This window comes from Chionomys nivalis, chromosome X (genome assembly GCF_950005125.1).
Source record: "Chionomys nivalis chromosome X, mChiNiv1.1, whole genome shotgun sequence".
Lineage (NCBI taxonomy): Eukaryota > Metazoa > Chordata > Mammalia > Rodentia > Cricetidae > Chionomys > Chionomys nivalis.
The window spans coordinates 1,290,703-1,314,675 of record NC_080112.1 but is presented as its reverse complement, the minus strand read 5'-3'; the positions used below and the strand labels follow the sequence as shown (position 1 = coordinate 1,314,675).

The following is a 23,973-nucleotide window of genomic DNA, read 5'->3' as shown; positions in this document are numbered from 1 at the left end:
AAGCACTTCCCACCCCTCTAGTAGGTCTAGCTCTAACACATGCTCAAATGACGCCATCTAACCCCGCCCCTCAGCAGCCGGGTTCCCAGAGCTACTCTCCTTAGATGCCCCTCTGGCTCTCCGGCAGGCCCCGCCCTCTTCCTGTTCTAGCCAATCCCACACAAGTGTGATGTTTCCGCTCGCCAGCCCCGCCTGTTCCCTCTGCCAGACCGGTTTGTACCGGCCATTCTGGCGGGTTTGAGCCTGCCTTGAGCAGCGCGCGCAATCCGCGTAGCCGCGACTGTGACGCAAATGTGACGGAGGCGTGACGCAACCACAGTCGCTTCTGAGGCACTGGCGCTTCCTCTACCGCGCAGGGAGCTGTCTTTTTGGGCTGTGTTCGTAGGCCTGGGCTGCCCCCTACGTTCGACACCGTCTCCCAGTTCCGGTCGTGTCTGCCATGGACGACTATGCGGTTTTGTCCGACACTGAGCTGGCCGCCGTCCTACGCCAGTACAACATCCCGCATGGGCCTATCGTGGGTATGCGGCAGCCGGTGGCGCGCAGAACCTCTCCTGGGCCCCGCTTTCCTGTGCTCCCAGAGCGTTCTCTCCCACCTCCTCGTCCCCTCCCCGTGTATCCCGGCGCTCTCGGGGTGCTCGGCTCGCACCCCCTGACCGCCTCACACCTTGTGTCTGACCAGGCTCCACTCGCAAGCTCTACGAAAAAAAAATCTTTGAGTATGAGACCCAGAGACGGAGGCTCTCGCCCCCCAACTCATCATCATCTTCATTCTCCTATCGATTCTCAGGTGAGGCCCCCGTCGCAGAGCCCCGTTGAGCTGCTTGGGGGGCACAAGGCTTGGGAAAGGGAGGGTGTGACTGAAGCAACGGAGGAAGTAGGGGGAAGCCTGGAGAGCTAATGGTCTGTACCTCCCCCTTAATGCAGACTTGGATTCAGCCTCAGCGGACTCAGACATGTACGATCTGCCCAAAAAAGAGGACGCCTTACTTTACCAGAGCAAGGGTAAGACAGGTGTGGGGTGGGCACTGATGTGTTTACCCCGTACTTCGGGGATTTGGGCACATTAAAAATCGTCAGACTTCACTCCCTCATACTAGTTCTCAGTGGCTCTAGAGTGGAGAAACTAGGACAGCACATACACAGAATTTGGGGCTATGAGGCCAGGTAAGGGACACCACCTTCTCCTCTACCACTGTTTTCCTTCCCAAGACTATAATGACGACTACTATGAGGAGAGTTATTTGACTACCAGGACATATGGGGAGCCCGAGTCTGTGGGCATGTCCAAGAGCTTCCGCCAGCCGGGGACCTCACTGGCAGATACTCACGCCTTTCATCACCAGGTGAGTTGGCTGGCAAGCATACTTGGGTGTAGTCCGAGGGGGGATCCTAGCTAGGTCTGGAAAAGTCCAAGGAGATATTAGGTGCAGAGAGTGGTCCTTAAGCCTTTAAACAGAGCTAGGGTCGGCATATAGCTGTTGGGTCAAAAGTTCTACTTTGGGGCTTCCAAAACTATTGATTTGGGGGTGGACATGAAGCTCAGTGGAGTACCACTTACCTATGGTTCCATCTCCAACCGGTACACAAACTGTTTTTATGTTTTGGGCTTTCTTTTAAGATTTAATTACTTTGCTGGGCAGTGGCGGCACACACCTTTAATCCCAGCATTTGAGAGGCAGAGGCAGAGGCAGGTGGATCTCTGAGCTTGAGGCCAGCCTCTTCTACAGAGCAAGTTCCAGATCAGCCAGGACTACAAAGAGAAACTCTGTCTCAAAACACCAAAAAATTACTTTGTTACATTTATATGTCTGTGGTAGTATACATGAGTGCTGGTGCATGCAAAGGCCAAAGGTGTCAGGTTCCTCCTAGAGCTGGAGGCACTCATCAGGCAGTTTACAAACTTTTTTGATCAGAGTACATGTAGCTAGCATTCCCTGCACTCTAGTCTGGGATCGAAGTTTAAGCCTTGTGAGAATATTGGGGAATAAAAGGACAGAGTTGACAGAGATAGTCACTGAGTGGCAAAGTCCCACAGATAAAAAGGTCACAGACCCACCAGAATGGTTTTGAAGAAAGGGGTCAATGGTCTGGCTTCTAGGGTAGCCAGAGACATTTGTGGGAAAACACCCTTCTCCCAGATCCTAACCCCTACTGTCCTATAGGTGCGTGATGATATTTTCTCTTCTTCAGAAGAGGAGGGCAAGGATAGGTGAGTAGTGAATACACATACGAAGAGGGACAGATTTGGGACTCAGGCTCTCCTGCCCACCTGTTCCCTTCTTTTGCCACAGGGAACGCCCCATCTATGGCCGAGACAGTGCCTACCAAAGCATCGCACACTACCGTCCCATTTCCAATGTCTCCAGGAGCTCCCTGGGCTTATCCTATTATCCTACATCCTCCACCTCTTCTGTGTCCTCCTCTTCATCTTCTCCCACTTCGTGGCTTGCCCGACGTGCCATCAGGCCAGAAAAGCAGGCCCCTGTTGCTGCTTTGGGCCAGGATCGCCACGTTCCACTCTGGGGTCAGCTATTGCTCTTCCTGGTCTTTGCTGCTTTTCTGCTCTTTGTTTACTACTCCATACAAGCTGAAGAAGGCAACCCTTTCTGGATGGATCCCTGAGGGTATTGGTTTCAGAGAAGCTCTTAACAAGTTTTGGCTAATTGCCTTAGCAGTGTTTGCTGGGGGTGGGGTGGGTGGGGGCTTTTTGTGTGTTCTAGTTAAGGGGTTCAGGACCTAGCCTAGGGCAGTGCTTATCTCCCACCTCCTCCTGCCTAGGAGGCAGCAAATGCTGGCCTTCCACAGCCCAGTGAGCCCACAGGTACCTTCCTCTGGAGCTTCCTAGCCCTATTGCCTCTGACCCTTAGGGCTCTGGAAGATAAGACTTCACTTTAGAGGAAAAGTTGGTGGTGGCAGTGATAGTTGTTATGCATGCCTGTTTGTTGTCACCTTTTCAGGGTGTGTTAACCAAAGCCACCCTGGCTTTGTTTTTGTGGACACAATAAAAAGAAAAAACCACTTTTATTTTTACTTTGTTGGCTCTTCCTACTGGGATGGGAGTTGGGCAGCCATGGTACAGGTGTTTCATCATAGATCTCTAAGAACACTGTGGCTTTTCCCTTTGGTTGTGCATTTTACTTTGGTCTTGTGGAAAGGACCAAATGCTACCCAAAGATAAAAGTCTGGTTTAGTTGTGGGTTTTATTTCTGGGCTCACTCCCTGAAGCACTTATAACTACTTACAGAAATAACTCCCATGTAACCAAATGTGCCCATGGTAAATGTAGGCAAAACTGCATGTATGATGATACACACAGGCATTTTACCCAGGAGAGGTTCATGCCAATATCCGAGGCTACAAGGTTAGAAAAGAAATAAGGCATCTTGCCAGTGGATTGTTGCTCAGCCCCTGGGATTGATGGTCATTTAATGACATGGGGATAGATTCAAGACTACAGTGTTCCTGTGAGTATCCTAATTCTTTGCCTGTTTATTCTTGCTCAGTTTCCAGGTTTTCTGTGCTAGATATAACATAATATTAAAAAGTTTTTATCCAGGGATAGTGGTACACATTTGGGAGGCAGAGACAGGAGGATCTCTTTGAATTCAAGGCTACCTGGATCCACATTATCACAGTTTGAGAACAGAATCTCAAAATGAAAATAAAAAAAAAATCAAATCCTGGGCTGCAGAGATAATGCTTAGTGGTTAAGAGCACTGGTTGCTCTTCCTAAGGACCCAGGTTCAATTCCCAGCATTCGCATGATGGTTCACAAACTGTGACTCTAGTTCCCAGGGAGCTGATACCCTCTTCTGATTTCTGTGGGTAAAAGACATACATGTTATGTACAGACAGATGAGGGCAAAAGTCATACATGTATTTACTTTTTAGTATTTAAAAAATAAAGGGCTGGAGAGATGGCTCAGAGGTTAAGAGCACTGACTATTCTTCCAGAGGTCCTAAGTTCAATTCCCAGCAACCATATGGTGGCTCACAACCATCCAGAATGAGATCTGGTGCCCTCTTCTGGACTGCAAGGATACATACGGGCAGACTGCTGTATACATAATAAATCTAAGAATAAAATAAAATAAATTATTTAAAAAAAATAAAATAAAAATCAACCAGAAACCCAAGATTCTGGCTTTTTTTTTTTTTTTTTTTTTGGTTTTTTCGAGACAGGGTTTCTCTGTAGCTTTGGAGATTCTGGCATTTTTAAAAGTTCATTTGTCCTGTCATCTCTCTTTTGTTAATACAATTTTTATTTTTTTTGTACTGTTTTTCAAGACAGGGTTTCTATATCTTTTTGTTTTGTTTTCTTTTTTTGTTTTTCGAGACAGGGTTTTACTGCAGCTTTGGAGCCTGTCCTGGAACTAGCTCTTGTAGACCAGGCTGGTCTCAAACTCACAGAGATACTCCTGCCTCTGCCTCCTGAGTGCTGGGATTACAGGGTGCGCCACCACCACCCGGCTCAAGACAGGGTTTCTGTGTAGCCCTGGCTGTCTTGGAACTTTTACTGTAGATCCGGCTGGCTTCAAACTTAAAGATCCATCTGCCTCTGCCTCCTGAGTGTTGGAATTAAAGGTGTGTACCACCACTGCCTGGCTTAACATTTTTACTAATTGAGAAGTTTTGTATATTTATAGAACATTTTTACCATTTTCTCCCCCAGGTAACCCCTATCTAACCCATTTAGAGTTGCTTGTATGTTCATTTAGGGCTGACCACTTGTACTGGCTGGTTTAGTGTCAATATGACACAAGCTAAAGCAATTAGACAGGAAGGAAACTCAGTTGAGGATTGCCACCATGAGATCCAGCTGTAAGGCATTTTCTCAGTTATCAATGGAGGAGGGCCCAGCCCATGGTAGGTGGGCTATTCCTGAGTGTCATGGATTCTATAAGAAAATAGGTTGAAGCCAGGTGGTGGTGGCTCATGTCTTTAATCCCAGCAATCGGGGAGGCAGAGGTAGGCGGATTTCTGTGAGTTCCAGGACAGCCATAGATACCAGAGAAACCCTGTCTCAAAAAACCAAAAAAAGGAAAAAAAAAGAAAAGAAAAAAACAGGTTGACCAAGCCAGTAACCAGCATCCGTCCATGGCCTCTGCATCAATCAGCTCCTGCCTCCAGAATACTGCCTTGCTTGAGTTCCTGTCCTAACTTCCTTTGGTGTTGAACAGCAATGTGAAAGTGTAAGCTAAATAAACTCCTCCCCAACTTGCTTTTTGGTCATGGAGTTAAGTTGCAGCAACAGAAACCCTAACTAAGACACCACTTGCGATTGGTAAACCTATCAAAGAAAAAGAAAAACCTATCAGGAAGCTTGTACCTGAAGATTGCCTATAGTTGTTCACCTATGGATGGGACCTTGTGAATTTTCCCTCATCCACATTGTCATGTCAAGTGGAGTTTTCATTATATAAGTCTTTTTTGTGAGGCGGGGTTTCTCCACAGGCTTTAGAGCCTGTCCTGGAACTCACTCTGTAGATAAGGCTGGCCTTGAACACTGTCTCCCAAACGCTGGGATTAAAAGCACGTGCCACCACTACCACCCGGCTATACAGCTCTTATTTAACCAACCATATCTTATTTTTTTCAGTTTTGTACTTCACGTGTTTTACTCATTCTTTCCCCTCCCCCCCAACTCTTCTCATATCCGCCCCCTTTCCCTACCCACCCAACTTTGTCTTAAAAACCTTCCAAGGCCGGGCAGTGGTGGCACACACCTTTAATCCCAGCACTTGGGAGGCAGAGGCGAGGCAGGCAGATCTCTGTACAAGGCCAACCTGGTCTACAAGAGCTAGTTCCAGGACAGGCTCCATAGCTACAGAGAAACCCTGTCTTGAAAAACAAGGAAGGAAGGAGGGAGGGAGGAAAGAAAAAGAAAGAATACCTTCCAGGTGAATTTATGCTGCTCAAATATTCTTGAATGTCTTCCAATTTAGACAAAACTGTCTCCCTCTCCTAGAAGATTTCAATTCTTATTCAATCCATGACTAGGGGTGGGATTGTATGGCCAACTCCCCTCTCCATGCTGAGATTTGTTTTCTGGTCTTTTATTTTGGTGGTGGTGGTGTTTTTGAGACAGGGTTTCTCTGTATAGTCTTAGCTGTCCTAGAACTCTCCCAGTAGACCAGGCTGGCCTGGAACTCAAGGATCTGCCTGCCTCTGCCTCTCGAGTGTTGGGACTAAAGGCACGAGCCACTATGGGTATGCTAAGACTTGGAAGGTAAAAACAGCATAAGGAGTTCAAGGCCAGTCTGGGCTACATGAGACCCTCCTCAAAAGCAGGGAGGGGGGCTAGAGAGGTGGTTCAGTAGTTAGGAGTACTAGCTGCTCTTCCAGAGGACCTAGGTTCAATTCCCAGAACCCACAAGACAGCTCAACTGTAAATCAAGTTCCAGGGAATCAACACCTCACACAGATATAACATGCAAGCAAAACTACAATCCACATTTAAAAAAATACCTTATTTCAGAAAAAAAGAAAAGTGGACAAGATGGCTTAGGGTAAAAGTGCTTTCAGTGAAAATCTGACAACCTCAGTAAACACACAATAAAATTTGAATTAAAAAACAGCCAGGCAGTGGTGGTGTACACCTTTAATCCCAGCACAGGAGTCAGAGGCAGGCAAATCTAAATTCAAAACCAGCCTGGTCTACAAAACAAATTCCAGGACAGCCAGAGCTACACAAAGAAACCATGTCTTAAAAAAATCCAGAGTAGCCGAGCCGGGCGGTGGTGGCGCACGCCTTTAATCCCAGCACTTGGGAGGCAGAGGCAGGCAGATCTCTGTGAGTTCGAGACCAGCCTGGTCTACAAGAGCTAGTTCCAGGACAGGCTCCAAAACCACAGAGAAACCCTGTCTCCAAAAACAAAAAAACAAAAAAACAAAACAGAGTAGCCGGGCGGTGGTGGCGCACGCCTTTAATCCCAGCACTCGGGAGGCAGAGGCAGGCGGATCTCTGTGAGTTCGAGACCAGCCAGGACAGGCTCCAAAACCACAGAGAAACCCTGTATCGAAAAACAAAAAAAAAAAAAAACAAAAAAATTTAAAAACTGGGTATAGTGTACAATTTTAATCCCAGCATTTCCAGGGGACTAGACATCCATCTTCTGACCTCCTTAGTCACTCAGTGTACATACATCCATGCAGGCAAAACAAACACATAAAACAAAAATAAATCTTTTTTAAAAATAATTTATCTTTATTTTATGTACATTGGTGTTTTGCCTGTATGTATCTACGTGAGAGTGTAGGATTTCCTGGAACTGGAGTTGCAGATAATTGTGAGCTGCTCTGGGTGCTGGGAATTGAACTGGGATCCTCTGGAAGAGCGGCCAGTGCTCTTAACCACTGGACTGTCTCTCCAGCCCCAAGACTTTTTTAAAAGTGTGTTTATTTAAAAAAAAAGTAGCATGATGACACATACCTTTAATCTCAGCACTCAGGAGGCAGAGGCAGGCAGATCTCTGAGTTCCATATTAGCCTGATCTACATATTTATGGTTTCAGGACAGCCAGAGCTACATAGGGAAAATGTCTCAAAAAGGTGTGTTTATTTCTGTATCTTTTATATATGAGTGCTCTGTCTGCATGTCACAAGAGAGTATCAGATTCAATTATAGATGGTGGTGACTCACCATTCGTGTACTGGGAATGAACTCAGGAACTCTTAGAAAAACCAGTGTTCGGGGCTGGAGAAATGGCTTAGCGGTTAAGAGCACTGACTGCTCTTCCAGAGGACCTGGGTTCAATTCCCAGCACCCACATGGCAGCTCACAACTGTCTGAAAAATCCAGTTCCAGAGGATCTAACACCTTCACACCAATGCACATAAAATAAAGATAAATAAATCATAAAAAAAAACCAGTGTTCTTGACCTTTGAGCCATCTCTCTTTAAGACAATAAGTATGGGGTTGGGGATTTCGCTCAGTGGTAGAACACTTGCCAAGCAAGCACAAGGACCTAAATTTGGTCCTTAGCTATGGAAAAATAAACATAGGATGGGGATGTAGTTGGTAGAGTGCTTGCCTAGTATGCATGAAGCCCTGGTTTGGATCCCCAGCATTACATTAGCTTAGTGTAGTGGTTCACAGGGTGATCACAACATTCCAGAGATAAAGTCATAAGAATCAGAACTGCAAGGTCATTCTCAGGTATATTAGTGAATCCTAGTCCAGCCTAGGGTGTTCAGGAGACAGTCTCAGAAAAAGAATTGATGCAGAAAAACATGAGCCAGCTAGACATGGTGATATGGTGCATGCAATCCCAGCATTCTAGATGTGGAAATGGGGGTAGCAAGGTAGAGGCCAGACTGGGCAACTCAATGAGACCCTTGTGCATTGCTTCCCCCAAGAAGGATGAGTTATGAGCTGTGTATCAGGTTTTCTTTTAGGCCACCCACCAACCAGTTCCCAAACCATGACATGGAGACTTCTTATTAGTTATGAATGCTTGGCCTTATCTTTTTTTTTATTTATTTTTTATTCTTTTTTAATTAAAATTTCCACCTGCTCCCCGTTTCCCATTTCCCTCCCCTCCTCCCAAATATTGCCCCCTCCCCCCACTCCCCTCCCCCTATCCCCACTCCTCTTCTCCTCCCCCCACACCATTCCCCCTCCCTCTCGATACTGAAGAGCAGTCCAAATTCTCTGCCCTGCGGGAAGACGAAGGTCTTCTATCTACGTCCAGGAAGGTGAGCTTCTAAACAGGCTAAGCTCCCACAAAGCCAGTTCATGTATTAGGATTGAAACCTAGTGCCATTGTCCTTGGCTTCTCATCAGTCTTCATTGACCGTTTTAAGATTTATTTTATGTATACAAGTGTTCTTTCTGTATGTATGCCTTTATATCAGAAGAGGGCATCAGATCCCACTAGAGATAGCTGTGAGCCACCATGTGGTTGCTGGGAATTGAACTTAGGACCTCTGGAAGAGCAGCCAGTGCTCTTAACTATTGAGCCATCTGTTCCAGATTTCCGCTTGGCCTTATCTTATGCTTCTTATTAACTCATTCTTCCATTAGGCCGTTATTCTTGTCTGTGTTAGCCATGTGGCTTGGTACCTTTTCGGCGAGGCAGTCACATCTTGCTTGCTCTGTGTCCGACTTCCTCTGTGTATCGGTGATAACTGTAGACTGACTCTTTCTCTTCCCAGAATTCACCTGTTCTCATTGTCCCACCTCTAATTCCTGCCTGGTCACCCCGCCTATACTTCCTGCCTAGCTACTGGCCAATCAGCATTTTATTAAAATACAATTGACAGGTTACAGACCATTGTCCCACAGCATGCTTTGGGGCTTTTTACCTTTTCGTTCTTTTCTTTCTTTCTTTCTTTCTTTCTTTCTTTCTTTCTTTCTTTCTTTCTTTCTTTCTTTCTTTCTTTCTTCCTGTGTCTATCTGTTTTATTTTCACTGCTTCTTGTGTCTAGCTGGCTGACAGCTAGCTGGCTTCTGGCCCTGGTGGGTCCCTCTCTTTTTCCCCTCATTTTCTCCTCTCCTATCCTATTTATTCCCTCTGCCCACCAGCCCTGCCTATCCCTCTTCTGCCTAACTATTGGGCATTCAGCTTTTTATTAGACCTATCAGGTACCTTAGGTTGGCAAGATGAAACAGCAACACACCTTTACATAATTAAATGCAGCACAAATATACCTTTATATCATTAACAAAGGCAGCATAAACAAATGCAACACACCTTTATAGAGTTAAATATTACACAGCATATACAAATGTAACACATATTTATATAGTTAAAATAATATTCCACAACAAAGCTGGGCAGTGGTGGCTCATGCCTTTAATCATAGCACTCAGGAGGCAGAGGCAGGTGAATCTCTGAGTATGAGGCCAGCCTGGTCTAAAGAGAGTTTTGGGACAGCCAGGGCTGCACAGAGAAACCCTGTGTCAGGGGAAAAAAAAGAATGAGATATTTCTATTTTTACCACTCACAGCCTAAATCTCTCTTGTTTGTTGTAAAGCATTTCCACCTGACTGCTTCCCCAGCACCTCACCACTGTTGTCTATGACCCAGGTTACTGCCTTCTGCTCCTTACAGTGCAAAGGGTTGAAGTCTGGCACTACCTGCCCAGTGATCCATTGTAGGTGGTGAACATGCTGCTTCCTTATAGATCAGTCACTACTAAGGATGTAAAAGTTTTGTCAAGGATTCTGTACATGGGGTGTCAAAATAAGCAGACCAATTCCCAACAGCACCTTCAAAGGACATGACAGCATCCTGCTTCATCAACTGCTCACACAAAACACTGAGAAGGGACTACATGCTCGGGATGGCTATTGGACTGCATCTGATTTGATTAGAACCAGGCAGAAGTAGGTGGGGTATAATACCTGGGACCTGTGGTTGTATCAAGGTTAGCCTCCCAAAGCTATGAGGCAGTCAGTGGTGAGAGAAGGGACCACACAAGGAGGGGATCTAGGTTCTGAAAAGCCCAAGGATAGGGATCATTGTCAGGGTTTGGAACAAAAGGTTCCCCCTCTACCTCAGGTCTCAAATCTGTTGCAAGTATGGAGAGCATAACAGCTCTGATGTATCTATGTGTCAATTTCATATTTTCTGGCATTAAGTATGAAAAGGAAGAGTTACCTTAATATGTCAAACTCTCCCAATTTTTATTCACTCATTAATTAATTTAAGGGTTCCTAGGTTCATCCATGGCCAAGGACTTAATAGAAAGTTCCCGGAGGCTAAAAAAATGGCTCAGGGGTTAAGAGCACTGACTAATCTTCCAAAGGACCTGGGTTCTGTAGTTGGTTGTTTTATTACCCTTTAACTCTTTGCTCTTTTGGGGGGCCCACTATCCAGGTCCCAAATAAACACATAGAAGCTTATTATTACTTATAAAAGCCCAGCCTTAGCTTTGATTGTTTCTAGTCAGATTTTTCTTAAATTATCCTGTCTATCTTTTGCCTCTGGGTTTTTAATTTTCTCTATTTCTGTATATCTTTTCTTTCCTTCTTACTCCGTGGCTTGCTGTGTAACTGGGTGACTGGCCCCTGGAGTCCTCTCCTTCTCTTCTTGTTCCTTCACTTCCTATAATGTTGTTCTCTTTCTATTTATTCTCTTTATTTTATGTGCATTAGTGTGAGGGTGTTGGATCCCCTAAAACTGGAGTTACAGACAGTTGTGAGCTGCCATGTGGGTGCTGAACCCCATTCCTCTGGAAGAGCAGCCAGTGCTCTTAACTGCTGAGCCATTGCTTCAACCCCCTATCAGGTGTTTGAGACGGGCAAAGAATCACAGCTTCACAGAGTTAAACAAATGTAGCATAAAAGAATACAACACATCTTTGCATCATTAAAACAAATGTTCCACAGTATAAACAAATGTAACACATCTTAAAATAATATTCCACAACAGGGTTCAGTTCACAGCACCTATATGGCTGCTCATAACCATCTGTTACTTCCATTCCAGGGAATCTGATGGTCTCTTCTGACCTCCACAGGGATTAGGCATGTACATAGTGCATATATATGCACGCAAACATTTATGCGCATAAAAATTAAAATAATAAAAAGGGTTCCTGGGGACTTTGAGCCTTCTTTAAGACTCTCTAGCAACCTGCCTGGGCTTCTCTCAAATTCCTGAGGCCTCTCATTTTACTTTGGTCCTCAGCCTCCAAGGCTTCTACGAGCTATGAGTTTCCAACTCCATGCCTCATTGAATCTTAAGGGTTCTGGTGCCTCAGAAAAGCACATGAGTACCCAGACATGAACTAAGCGTTGGGCCACCGACTTGTGATGACTTTATAGACCTCCAAGGGAAATAAAGGCTGCCAGCTCTGTAGAGCTCCAGAACCCACTCTCCAATACCTGAGTGGCAGCTGTGACTCTAACCCCTAAAAGTTTCCAAGGGTTCAGTTTACCAGTGGTCAAGACTTTTGAGGGATCTGAGACTTCTACACACACAAACACACCCATCCCCACCCTCAGGACTCCAGTAGCTGATGGAGACAGCAGGGTGTAGTTGCTCAAGTGTCAACAAGAGACTGTGCCAGACACTGATCAGCCTCCCAGTTCTCCCCTCTATGACCATGAAAGTACAACCTATGCAAGTATGATGTGTATACAATTACCATGACTGTGTGCTAGACCCTGATGACCAGGGAAGAGTCTAACAGCTAGTGGAGGACATAGCAGAATTGACAGTGGGGGAAGACGTCCAGGAAGGTCTGTACACTATAGAGCAAGGCAAGCACAGTATACATCTGATGGAGTGAACATATAAGAGAGGGTTAGCTGGGCTGGAGAGATGACTCAGTGGTTAAGAGCACTGACTGCTCTTCCAGAGGTCCTGAGTTCAATTCCCAGCAACCACATGGTGGCTCACAGCCATCTATAATGAGATCTGGTGTCCTCTTCGGGCCTACAGGCAGGATACTTGACTGAATGAATGAATGAATACATAAATAAATCTTTTTTTAAAAAAAAGAGAGAAGCCGGGCGGTGGTGGCGCACGCCTTTAATCCCAGCACTCGGGAGGCAGAGGCAGGCGGATCTCTGTGAGTTCGAGACCAGCTTGGTCTACAGAGCTAGTTCCAGGACAGGCTCCAAAACCACAGAGAAACCCTGTCTCGAAAAACCAAAAAAAAAAAAAAAGAGAGAGAGAGAGGGTTAGCCAAAGGGTTGTTCTGCCTGACTTCTACATGACAAAGCCAGAAGAATTTGCGCTAGGAGAGCACCTACAAGACAGTGACAATTTGGCATCTGTTAGTTTTTTATTTATTTATTTTATTTATTTATTTGGTTTTTCGAGACAGGGTTTCTCTGTGGCTTTGGAGCCTGTCCTGGAACTAGCTCTTGTAGACCAGGCTAGTCTCGAACTCACAGAGATTCACCTGCCTCTGCCTCCCAAGTGCTGGGATTAAAGGCGTGCGCCACCACCGCCCGGCTGTTAGTTTGTTTTAGATAGGGTCTCATGAACCTCAAGCTAGCCTCAAACTCATTGTATAGCCAAGAATGATCTAGAATTCCTGTTTTTCCTGATTCAATTTTTCAAGTACTGGGATTACAGATGTGTGTCATAATACTGAGAATATTAAGTGCTGGGGATGGAGTCCAGGGCTTTATGTCTGCTAGTCAAGAACTATAAAAATTGGGCCACATCCTGAGTTACCAGGATTTCTTCTGAAAAGAACCCAATGGTTGGCAGGCAATGGGACACTTAGAAAGGACAAAAATGGGACTAGATCATCACTTTTTAGTTACTTTTTGTGCTGGATCCATACTTTTTTTGGGGGGGGGGAGTGTTTCGAGACAGGGTTTCTCTGTGGCTTTGGAGCCAGTCCTGGAACTACCTCTTGTGGTCCAGGCTGGCCTCGAACTCACAAAGATCTGCCTGCCTCTGCCTCCAGCGTGCTGTGATTAAAGGCGTGCGCCAACACTGCTGGGCACTGGATCCAGACTTTCTAAACCTAGTACTGGCTTCATGGTCTGAGGATATCTGTTCACAGAAGGCACTGCCCAAGGGGCAGGCAGACACAACTAGATACACTCCTTCCCTTCGTCCATTGGTATTATTGTTAAACAGTCAGGATAGAGAGGAGGGCCCAACATTCTAGGAGTCTCCAGAAGCTGCCCACCTGGACAGGGGAAGAGAGGCATCAAAGGCAAACCTGAGGAGGTACAGCACTAACAGGCAGTTGACACAGCTTCCCCCTCTACATAGCTATGTGGTGATACTTTGTGCTGTAACAAACAAAGCTTGCCTGAGGATCAGAGTGTGGAGCTAGTCACACTAGTTAGCCATAGAGGCTGGGCAGTGGTGGTGCACACCTTTGATCCCAGTACTCGGGAGACAGGAGGCAGATGGAGCTCTGTGAGTTCAAGGCCATCCTGGGCAACAAGAGATTGACTCAGTCTAAAAGAGAAACAGCCAAGTGGTGGTGGCTCACACCTTTAATCCCAGCACTAAGGAGGAAGAGATACGACTGGGCAGAGAAAGGAATATAAGACGGGAGGAGACAGAAGCTCAGGATTCAGTCTGAGGTTTCACAGAGATGGCGTTCAGTCTGAGTACTTGTAGGAACAGGCTCGCCCCTTTGGTCTGAGGATTCAGTAGAGGTAAGAACTAGTGGCTGGCTGCTCTGCTTCTCTGAGCTTTCAGCATTAATCCTATATCTGACTAAGGGTTTTATTATTAAGACCAATACTATCCATGCTACATAGCTAGGACTCTGCATCCTGGGACAACCCCTGCTCCCTAATCACCCAGACAGAGTCTCTTAACCAGTCCAGGCACCAGTTCTTCCTACACAGGCCTACGTTTACATCCTCTTCTCAAGCCAAGGCCTGGCAGTTACTCAGGGGAGCCACTGACCACCCAAGGCTGAGTTGAGTTAAGCAGGGGTCCCCGTCTCCATGTCTCTACATCAGACACAGGGGGCTGAGATACCTGGGGCTGTAGACAGGGCAGAAGATGCCTGACTGGGGATGGGACTGGCTTCTGAGGACACCTGGTGAGAGGCTCCAGGCAGTGAACTGGAAGATACCTAGCCAGGGAGGCAAAAGGAAAAGAGATGGGTGCTCCATCCCAGCCGGGAGTCAGGCATATGATACCTGCAAGTATGCCTATTATCCTTAATGGATCCTTTTAAAAAGAATTAACTGTTTTATGTGTATTAAGTGTCTGCCTGCATGGATTTGGTGCCTACAAAAGCCAGAAGAGGGCATTTGATTGCCTGTGTCTGGAACTAGAGATAGTTACGAGCCACCGTAACATGGATGCTGGGAACCAGTCAATTCCAGGTCTTGGGGAAGAACAGCAAGTCACAGCTGGACCGTCTCTCCAGTCCTGTGCCTACCATTCTTGACAGACCCAGCCACTTAGGAAATAAATACAGGAGGTCCCACAGGCTACCAGAAGAGGCAGGCAGGGTGCACAGTTGTGTCCACCTCGGCTGGTTCTGCAAGTCAGCCAGGCTGCATGGCCTAGAGTCTGCAGTGGGGTGGTGATACCTAACCACAACAGAGTCCATGCCCTGGCTCTGTTGGCCAACAGGTACGAGAAGCCAAGAGGTCAAGGGCACATGGCCATAGCCTTCCACAGCCTGACCTCCCTTCCACCCAGTGACACCAAGAAGGGGACCAGGGGCTGATTGGCTCCAGCTGAAAGCAGGGCGCATAGACTGAAAGTTCAGGCTGGACTCAGGGCAGGGCGAGGCAGGGGGCAGGCCCAGCTGACCATTCCTCCTCCCTTAGTCAGCCTGACAGCCCAGACACTCTGCTCAACCCCCCACCCCCATAAGGCAAGGGGGAGAATGCCTTCAGTAGAGCTCCCCTTGGCAGTGGGGGCCACAGCACCTGTACTCCACCAAGAACTGGCCAGTAGTCTCTTGGGCTTCTAGAGAGCTGGCCCAGGCCAAGGGGGCAGGGTGGGAAAAGAGCAGAGGGGACAAACAGCAGGTGACTGTGGGAATAACCCACAGAGGCCACAGACAAGGCAGCTGCCGGGCAGGGGTGAGGGCTGCAGACATCAGTGGAGGAGCAGCTTCAGACACGCATGTGGTGTGGTGTGCTTACATGTATACTGTAAAACACTCATACACATAAAAATAACTGGCTGAGTGTGGTGGCACACACCTTCAATCCCAACACCCTGGAAACATAGGCAGGTGGATGCTGTGAGATGGAGGCTAGCCTGACATACACAGCTTCAAGCCAGCCAGGGTAACACAGATCTTTTCTCAAAAAATGTTTAATTGAGGGGGCTGGAGAGATGGCTCAGAGGTTAAGAGCATTGCCTGCTCTTCCAAAGGTCCTGAGTTCAATTCCCAGCAACCACATGGTGGCTCACAACCATCTGTAATGAGGTCTGGTGCCCTCTTCTGGCCTGCAGGCATATACACAGACAGACTATTGTATACATAATAAATAAATAAATATTTAAAAAATGTTTAATTGAAAAAGAGACCAAGGGGCTGGAGAGATGGCTCAGTGGTTAAGAGCACTGCCTGCTCTTCCAAAGGTCCTGAGTTCAATTCCCAGCAACCACATGGTGGCTCACAACCATCTGTAATGAGATCTGGTGCCGTCTTCTGGCCTGCAGGCATACATGCAGACAGAATCCTGAGAATACTGTATACATAATAAATAAATAAATCTTAAAAAAAAAAAGAAGAAAAGGAAAAGAGACCAAGGACTGGAGTGATGGCTCAGAGGTTAAGGGCACTCCCTGCTCTTCCAGAGGACCCAAGTTCAATTCCCAACAACCACATGGTGGCTCACAGCCATCTGTAATGAGATCTGGTGCCGTCTTCTGGCCTGCAGGCATACATGCAGACAGAATCCTGAGAATACTGTATACATAATAAATAAATAAATCTTAAAAAAAAAAAGAAGAAAAGGAAAAGAGACCAAGGACTGGAGTGATGGCTCAGAGGTTAAGGGCACTCCCTGCTCTTCCAGAGGACCCAAGTTCAATTCCCAACAACCACATGGTGGCTCACAGCCATCTGGAATGAGACCTGGTGCCCTCTTCTGGCCTGCATGCATACATGGAGATATAAAATGTGTATACATAATAAATAAACAAATCAATCTTAAAAAAGAAAAAGATGCCAAAATATATAGATAATAAATATATAAATGTTTAAAATAAACAAATAAATCAAAAAATAAAATGTTGGAGAAGAGAAGTGCCATTCATGTAGAAGTCACTAACCTTGAGGGCTGGAGAGATGGCTCAGAGGTTAAGAGCACTGACTGCTCTTCTGGGGTCCTGAGTTCAATTCACAGCAACTACATGATGGCTCACATCCATCTATAATGAGATCTAGTGCCCAGAACACTGTATACGTAATAAATAAATCTTTAAAAAGAAAGATACTAACCTTGAGGTTACCTGCTGCACAGCAGTTGGGAATCAGCAAAGGGCCGTCCATCCTGAGTAAGCCTAAAGCAATGAAAGCCCGGAGGGAGTTGGAGAAGAATGACAAGTGAAAAGGGAAAGGGTTGAGTACCTGTAGGTGACTCTGGGAGATATCTCTTCCCACAGTGGTAATATGCTAGGCTCAGTCAGGGTGTGATGGCACATGCCTTTAATTCTAGTACTGTGGAAGCAGAAGCTGGTAGATGTGTGAGTTCAATGACAGCTTGGTCAGGCCAGCCAAGGCCACAAATAGTGAAAACTATCTCAAAAAGAAAGAGAGAGAGAAAGGAAGGAAGGAAGGAAAAAAGAAAGATTCTCATTTATCCCCCTCCAGCTAAAGAACCAGCCACCTCCACAACTGCACAAATATCAATCAGGGAAAGGACTGACTGGACACAGCTGTCTTCAGGGGATAGATGGCAACGTTTGAGAATGGACTACTGTGCAGAAGCCTACAGGAACTCAGGGAAGCAATTTGCGAGAGAGGCAGAGGAAACCTACTAGTTCTGGGCTGGGGCTGGGACTCCTAAGCATGTTGGGACAAGCTGGGCCTGTGTACTCAGAAGCTGCACTGAGAACTGTAGGGATGGAAGGCTCCTAGTTCCTACCTTTACTTCTAGAAAAGGCAATGGCTTTCTTACAGTTACTGTCCCTATCATGCCCCCCCCCCAGGTGACACTAGAGCCAGGAACTCAGAGTCTCAATGATTGATAGTCAGTCATGTGCTCCTGGGTCAGAACAGTATTCTCCTGGTGTCTCCCTGGATAATAGCCTTGTATGGGAAAGCAGTCAGTGGTTAGCTGCCAATCCTCCTAGACACACCCAAATGTACATCTTGAACTCGTCATAGTGAAAGAAATGGTGTGCTACATTTTTTTTCTTTTGGAAAAGAAAGGAGTTCTGGTGCCTCTATTGGGGCATGGCCCCAAGGCCCTCTAAATGGAAGTACTGGTCAAAGACAGTTTACAATCTCCTTGGGAACATAAGTTATCTTCCCCGAGAGTTTAGAGTGAGTTGGGGGAGAGCCCAATTAGCGATGACGACCGCAGTCACCTACGGAGGCTTTTAGTTGGCCTCTTGAGAGCAACCAAGCACCTATCATGGTGCTCTTTGTGGGCTCTTCGGTGTAGGTAGAAGCGTTGTGGGTGGGTCTCCGGCTCCAACCTCCCTGCTGACAAAGGAACACAGAGTCCCAAGCATGGCGCTTTGCGCCGTTTCCTGTACCCTTGAGGAAAACCAGAACCAGTGATGATCTGCAGCCCCATAAACTAGAGAAAGAACATCTGCATGACAGCCCAGTTTCACTGAGAAAAACTCCTTTTTTCAAGTCTTAGTATGTTGTTAGAATATTAGTTACAGCAAAGTCAGCGAACGACTCCCCGCCCAAAATGGCCAAACGGAAGCTGGTTTCTCTTGCCTATGTGTCGAAACCCCATTCGCTAACGCGCACCTCCCAATTCCGGTGTCCAGTCACCAACGCTTTCTGCGTAAGTTTAGGGCTGGCCTCGTACACATGCGCAAAGCGTCGTTGCATCTATGATCCTGGCGTCTGATAGAGTGTCGACACCACCCAATGGCTGGGACTCTATGGTTACTCGCTGGAAGATAGGCCGCCTATATAAGGCATGTGCAGGCGTGGGAGCCTCTCTTTTCCTCCGGCGCGGTGAGTGAGTTGTCTGGTTAGTGTGTTCTCGGTTCTTTCAGCGTTCGTTTTTTGGGATTCTTAGATTTATTTTTGGGTCTCTCTTCTTACTTTGGCCATTTTATTACAGCTACCGACGGTCCTATTGTCATCATGGGTCGCCGCCCCGCCCGGTGGTGAGTGCTAAATCTATATATTATTTTTCTACTGTAAATACGGGGAAATGGTTACATTTCTTCCCAAAGACATTTCTTTGGGGCGGACCCTCCGCCACTCAGCGACCCTGAACTAAAAACTGACCCCAGGGGTTCTTTTAATACTTTACTGGGAGCTTTGTTTTTTGAAGCTTGTGCGAGGGTTGACTCAAGACTAGTTTAAAACGCTTGTGTAGAAGTATAAGCATGTGCGTATGCATCCAATCTTCTGTCTCTCAAGTAAACCTTATCACACAGATTCCCATGTCCTTTTGGTGACTTCTGTGTCCATCTTTATTTCTCGGCCTTGTGCATTGTGGTTTTAACCGGACACCAAGGGCCGGCCTAGAGGTTGTAGGCGCCACCTAGCCGCGTGCCTGCAGAGGGCGCCATATTCTCTTCACGTGGTTGAGGCGGGTTTTATGTCACATGCTCAGAAGACTTAAGAAATTGTGCTTTCTCACCCTATTCTGATAAGGGAGGGGATTCTGGTGCTTAGTTTCTGTCTTATGTGGCAGGTTGTTTAATATTACCTTAGAGTCGGTTTCTGGTAATGGAGACTGAATTTACAGTTGGTCTTGTCCCTTTTTCACTATTAAGCCTTGCCGTATTTAGTTGCTACCTAATCACATTTGACTTCCTCCTGCAGTTACCGGTATTGTAAGAACAAGCCGTACCCAAAGTCTCGCTTCTGCCGAGGTGTCCCTGGTAAGTACTTACAAACTTGCAAGTTGGATCTGTGGTGCTGTCTTATTTCTTACTCCGTGGGCACTTAATACCACGTGTTTTCAGATGCTAAAATCCGCATCTTTGACTTGGGACGGAAGAAGGCAAAAGTTGATGAATTCCCGCTTTGTGGCCACATGGTGTCAGATGAATACGAACAACTCTCTTCCGAAGGTGAGATCCCTTTTGTTGATCGACTTTTCCTGTGTAGACATTAATCTGAGATTTTCTGCGTGGTTTATTCTACTAACGATTTCCATCCCCAGTCCTGTTTTAAGTGCTGTATTTGTCCCCACTCAGCTCTGGAGGCTGCCCGTATTTGTGCCAACAAATACATGGTAAAGAGTTGTGGCAAGGATGGCTTTCATATTCGAGTGAGGCTTCACCCCTTTCATGTCATCCGAATCAACAAGATGTTGTCCTGTGCTGGGGCTGACAGGTAAGGTGGCAGTTTGCACCCTTTCTCATGATCCGTCCTTAATGTTGGCTTTGCTTCAGCAGTCAAGGTAGTTGGGCTGGAAAGATGGCTTGGTTCTGGCTAGGAGTCATTTGGAGGGTTTGGGTTTTTTTTTTTTTTGCAACTAATTAAGCCGACCGGGTCCCTTTCCCCTTGGGGCCCTGGTGTGCAATGGTTGCATACAGCAGCCTCCTTGGTAGTGTATGCAGCCTGTTACCTGTATGGGTTGCCCTAAGGGACCTTGGAGACAACTTTCTGGCACTTATTCAAGTCTTTGATCTCAATGCTGTCTCCAATGTAGGCTTCAGACAGGCATGCGTGGTGCCTTTGGGAAGCCCCAGGGCACAGTGGCCAGGGTTCACATTGGCCAGGTCATCATGTCCATCCGCACTAAGCTGCAAAATAAGGAACATGTGATTGAGGCTCTTCGTAGAGCCAAGTTCAAATTCCCTGGCCGCCAGAAGGTGGGTGATATTCACTTCTGCTTGCTTTTTGTTTTATCAGTTCAGAGACTGATCCTTGTCACTGAGTAATTTTTTGTTTTCTGTCTCCTAGATCCACATCTCAAAGAAATGGGGCTTTACTAAGTTTAATGCAGATGAATTTGAAGATATGGTTGCTGAGAAGCGACTCATTCCTGATGGCTGTGGGGTCAAATATATTCCTAATCGTGGTCCCCTGGACAAGTGGCGAGCCCTACACTCCTGAGGGCTTTCACGGTGCTCTCCTGTACCCTACCAAATCATGTTCAGTAATAAATCTCACATCCAGTCTGCTTATGTATTTGTATCTGATTCTTAAGTCCATGGGGTTTGGTTAAACAGGGCAAAGTAGTGGACTGAACATACAGAGTTAAGATTGGTGACTTTATTTGTATATTTTGTTTGATACCCCTGACAGAGCCATGTAGTAAGTATATGAGTACAGAGTAAGTGAACCATACACAGAGACAAGGCTGGCCCATATAGTTTAGCCATTTGAGAAACAGGATTAAGTTATGTTTGTAGTGCTATGAACAGTTCTTTATCTACCAGAGACTATCTGGCTCTTGATGTCAGTTGTATAAAACTTTTAGGCATAGTCTGAGTTCTTAGCCCATTCCTAGTCCTGGAACCTCCTTTGTGCACCTGAGTTGCATACAGTGACAAGTCTTATTTCAAAAAGGAATCAACCCCAGGGCATTGGATATACTAGGTAAAAACACTGCCAGCCCTGTCTTCCTCTTGAAATAGCAAGCAGCAGAAAGCCTACATAAAAAGAGAAGGAAAAGCTGTATTTGAGGCTGTGCTTTATCTCCATAAGATGTCAGTGTCCTAGTCAAGTCAGTGGTCATCTGAAAGGAAGCGTCAAGCCACCTAGCCCAGCTGAGATGGCAAAAGTGACAGCAGCAGAATAGCCCAACATGAAGGGTTGGATGCCCTGAGCTGCCTGGCTCAGCTCCACCTCCACAGGATAATGGTCACTGATTCTGAGAGCCTGGGGAGGGATAGCAAAATGGAGGTGTCAGTGCTTGAGATTGAGGGGTTTTCCTGTCAACTTCCCTCCACAATTCTGCCCTTAGCCATTGTGTAACTCTCCTGTCAACCCAACTAATCTACCTCTTCCTCAGTCAGCTGAAAGTTCCTGGGGAAGTTGAAGGGGGCTGCAGCTCTCAGCAGTGTCTGACAGCCCTGCCCATGCATCACAATTCGGTCATAGGTACAGTTGGTGCTGGCTCTCACTGTAGTGTCCTCCCCATCAGAAATCACCCAGTGGAAGCCTGCTTTAGTCCGCAGTAGCAGGCTGTTGAGACGCTTTTTAGTCAGTGATGCACAGTCAGCATTGAAGTCTCCAAGCAGGATCACATCCTAAAGATGAAAACAAGCAGTTGGGTTTTGCCACAGGAAAGTCCCACCATCCCCTCTTCTGTGCAAGCTCTCACCCCTACCTCATTTTGCCAGCGTTGGGAGACATCCAGAAACACATCATATAGGGCATTCAGCTCCTTTTCTACATCCTTGGGAGTAGTGTGGAGTGGAACCAGAACCACATTTGGAAGGACTGCAAAGCCCAGGAAACTAAGGCTGCCACAGCTGCCAGCCTTTCTCACACATCCACTTCTGTTTCCCCTTAGGAACAAACCACAGGAGAGCCAGCCACACCCCCTCCTGTTTCCATGTACCAGGTCCACCTTTCTTTCCCGCTTACTTTTGCTAGGGAGAGTAAACTGGGCCACAAATGGTTCTCTGGCGAAAACATCATCTGTGTCATTGTACTGGTAAGAACTCAGGACCCGTGTCTTGTCAGACCTGGGAAAACCAAGGGGCGGGAAGTAGTGGCCCCACATCTTACGCAAAACAGCAAAGCTTGTCAAGGAGGAACACTCTTGGTTCCTTGTTCTGCCAGTTTCATATGGGCACAACCTTTTTTTCCAGAACTCCAATTTTTTTTTTCTTTTTTAAAAATATTTTTTTAAGGCAGGATCTATTATATAGTCCCAGCTGTCCTGGAACTCTAGATCAGGCTGACCTTGAACTCACAGAGATCCCTCTGTCTCTGCCTCTGGATGCTGGAATTAAAGGTGTGTGCCACCACTTCTAGCTTAGAGTTTTTCTTTTTTATCACCGGGGATAAATGTGTACCCTGCCACCGAGTTATTTCTCTGGCTCCCTGGAACTGTTTTTAAGATTTATTTTTATTTAATGTGTATAAGTGTTTTGCTTGCATGTAAGTTTGTGCACCATGGGTCTGCAGAGGCCAGAAGAAGGTGTCCCATCCCCTGGAACTGAAGTTAATGATGGTTGTGTGCTGTTGTGTGAGTGTTGGGAATAAAACAATAGTCTTCTGAAAGAGCAGCAAGTGCTCTTAAACCACTGAACCATCTCTCCAGCTCTACCTAGAACTTTCATGAGATTTTTTTTGAGATCCATTTTCATTATTGCCCATCTGATCTTGAAATCATGGACTCAAGCAAATAGGCTAGCTGGGTCTTCAGAACACCAGGACCAGATAGAATTGTCTTTATGAAGATAGAATTAAACCCCTTTACTCACCGGTAGATATACACATACTTCTCCTTGTATGTGCTACGCCCCAGTAGGGAGCTGTTTAGGAAGCTGTAACTCCTGGAACCCTCAAATCTGCCAGAATAAGAACTCAGAGTTAGGGGCCCTTGAGGCTCTGGGTGGAACCCCGATTAGATTGACAGGACCCTTCTTTTTTAATTTATTTTATTAGGTACAGGGTTCTGCCTGCATACATGTATACCTGCATGACAGACTAGGGCACCAGATGTCATTATAGATGCTTGTGAGTCACCATGTGGTTGCTGGGAACTGAACTCAGGACCTCTGGAAGAGCAGCCAGTGCTCTTAACCTCTGAGCTATGTCTCCAGTCAGACAAGACCCTTCTTTACCTATTAAGTTCTTGAAGCAGAAGGGAGACAGTTTTCTGGGAAGAATCTACCACCTCCTGAAGAACCGTGATATCACATCGGGCCAGGATCTGCAGGGAATGAGGGATACCAACCCAATTAAGAAGGGTTGACATATATAAAGACCACAGTAGCAGAAGACAGGAGGACTAGGAGGAACCCAGAAAAACAAAGAGCATCATTCCATTATACCTTCCTCTTTAGAGGAAGAGATTGGTAATTAAATGATAGTTGAAAGGTACTTTTCACATCTGTGTACTCACATTTCCTGATGCCCCTTCCTTTTTAGTGCATGTCCCTGGTCAGGCAGAGCTAAGGGCCTTAGGGACACAGATTTCTGCAACAATGAACTTAACTTACCTGAACTAAGGTATCCATCACAGACTTCTTGGCCACCTTGGGCTGTGCCAGTCTCTGGGCATTGAAGGCACAGATACGAAAGGCTTCAGCCCCACCAGCCAGAAGGATGAGCAGGAGAGACAAAACAAGGCCATGCATGGCCATATGTGGCATCAGGAGTCTTCCAAAGGAATCCAGGTTGTCCAGAGTGCATTGGCACTGTAGCTGATCTCAGCTAATTGGTACTCTTCCTGCTACTGGCCCTGAATGTTTCTTGCATCTCTTCCTGGGAAGTGTTTCAACTTCTGT

At 46.4% G+C, this 23,973-nt stretch overlaps 3 protein-coding genes and 1 non-coding gene across 5 annotated transcripts; 3 read left to right on the top strand and 1 right to left on the bottom strand.

The window, feature by feature from the left end:
• Window positions 1-224: 224 nt before the first annotated feature.
• On the top strand, window positions 225-2,683 carry Emd (emerin). Of its 2 annotated transcripts, XM_057759888.1 has the most exons (6): window positions 225-521; window positions 683-790; window positions 928-1,005; window positions 1,213-1,346; window positions 2,166-2,212; window positions 2,295-2,683. In XM_057759888.1, the coding sequence occupies exons 1-6, from the start codon at window positions 440-442 to the stop codon at window positions 2,623-2,625; spliced, it is 780 nt and encodes a 259-aa protein (XP_057615871.1). In that variant the 5' UTR covers window positions 225-439; the 3' UTR covers window positions 2,626-2,683. The 2 variants fall into 2 exon arrangements, with proteins under 2 accessions (XP_057615871.1, XP_057615872.1); XM_057759889.1 differs by lacking the exon at window positions 2,166-2,212 and having other exon boundaries at window positions 2,295-2,682.
• A 15,877-nt stretch (window positions 2,684-18,560) lies between these two features.
• On the top strand, window positions 18,561-20,684 carry Rpl10 (ribosomal protein L10). The gene is made up of 7 exons (XM_057759545.1): window positions 18,561-18,572; window positions 18,666-18,711; window positions 19,379-19,437; window positions 19,522-19,629; window positions 19,756-19,894; window positions 20,214-20,376; window positions 20,468-20,684. The coding sequence occupies exons 2-7, from the start codon at window positions 18,689-18,691 to the stop codon at window positions 20,618-20,620; spliced, it is 645 nt and encodes a 214-aa protein (XP_057615528.1). The 5' UTR covers window positions 18,561-18,572; window positions 18,666-18,688; the 3' UTR covers window positions 20,621-20,684.
• Window positions 20,031-20,165, top strand: LOC130868714 (small nucleolar RNA SNORA70). Its single transcript, XR_009056539.1, has one exon. It is a non-coding gene; the product is annotated as a small nucleolar RNA SNORA70 (small nucleolar RNA).
• Window positions 20,685-20,765: 81 nt separating the features above from the next.
• On the bottom strand, window positions 20,766-23,973 carry Dnase1l1 (deoxyribonuclease 1 like 1). Its single transcript, XM_057760528.1, is given in 8 exon segments — window positions 20,766-21,309; window positions 21,311-21,388; window positions 21,511-21,759; window positions 21,840-21,952; window positions 22,100-22,200; window positions 22,945-23,031; window positions 23,308-23,396; window positions 23,686-23,973. Coding segments are annotated over 8 exon segments (912 nt in total). The 5' UTR covers window positions 23,839-23,973; the 3' UTR covers window positions 20,766-21,267.

What these genes read in the sequence shown, in the direction of transcription:
- Emd (XM_057759888.1), top strand. Translation starts at nt 440, where the DNA reads ATGGACGACTATGCGGTTTTGTCCGACACTGAGCTGGCCGCCGTCCTA. An exon ending in ATTCTCCTATCGATTCTCAG is followed by an intron (nt 791 to 927) that starts GTGAGGCCCCCG and finishes CCCTTAATGCAG; the next exon opens with ACTTGGATTCAGCCTCAGCG. An exon ending in CTCACGCCTTTCATCACCAG is followed by an intron (nt 1,347 to 2,165) that starts GTGAGTTGGCTG and finishes ACTGTCCTATAG; the next exon opens with GTGCGTGATGATATTTTCTC.
- Rpl10 (XM_057759545.1), top strand. Translation starts at nt 18,689, where the DNA reads ATGGGTCGCCGCCCCGCCCGGTG. An exon ending in CGAACAACTCTCTTCCGAAG is followed by an intron (nt 19,630 to 19,755) that starts GTGAGATCCCTT and finishes GTCCCCACTCAG; the next exon opens with CTCTGGAGGCTGCCCGTATT. An exon ending in TCCTGTGCTGGGGCTGACAG is followed by an intron (nt 19,895 to 20,213) that starts GTAAGGTGGCAG and finishes TCTCCAATGTAG; the next exon opens with GCTTCAGACAGGCATGCGTG.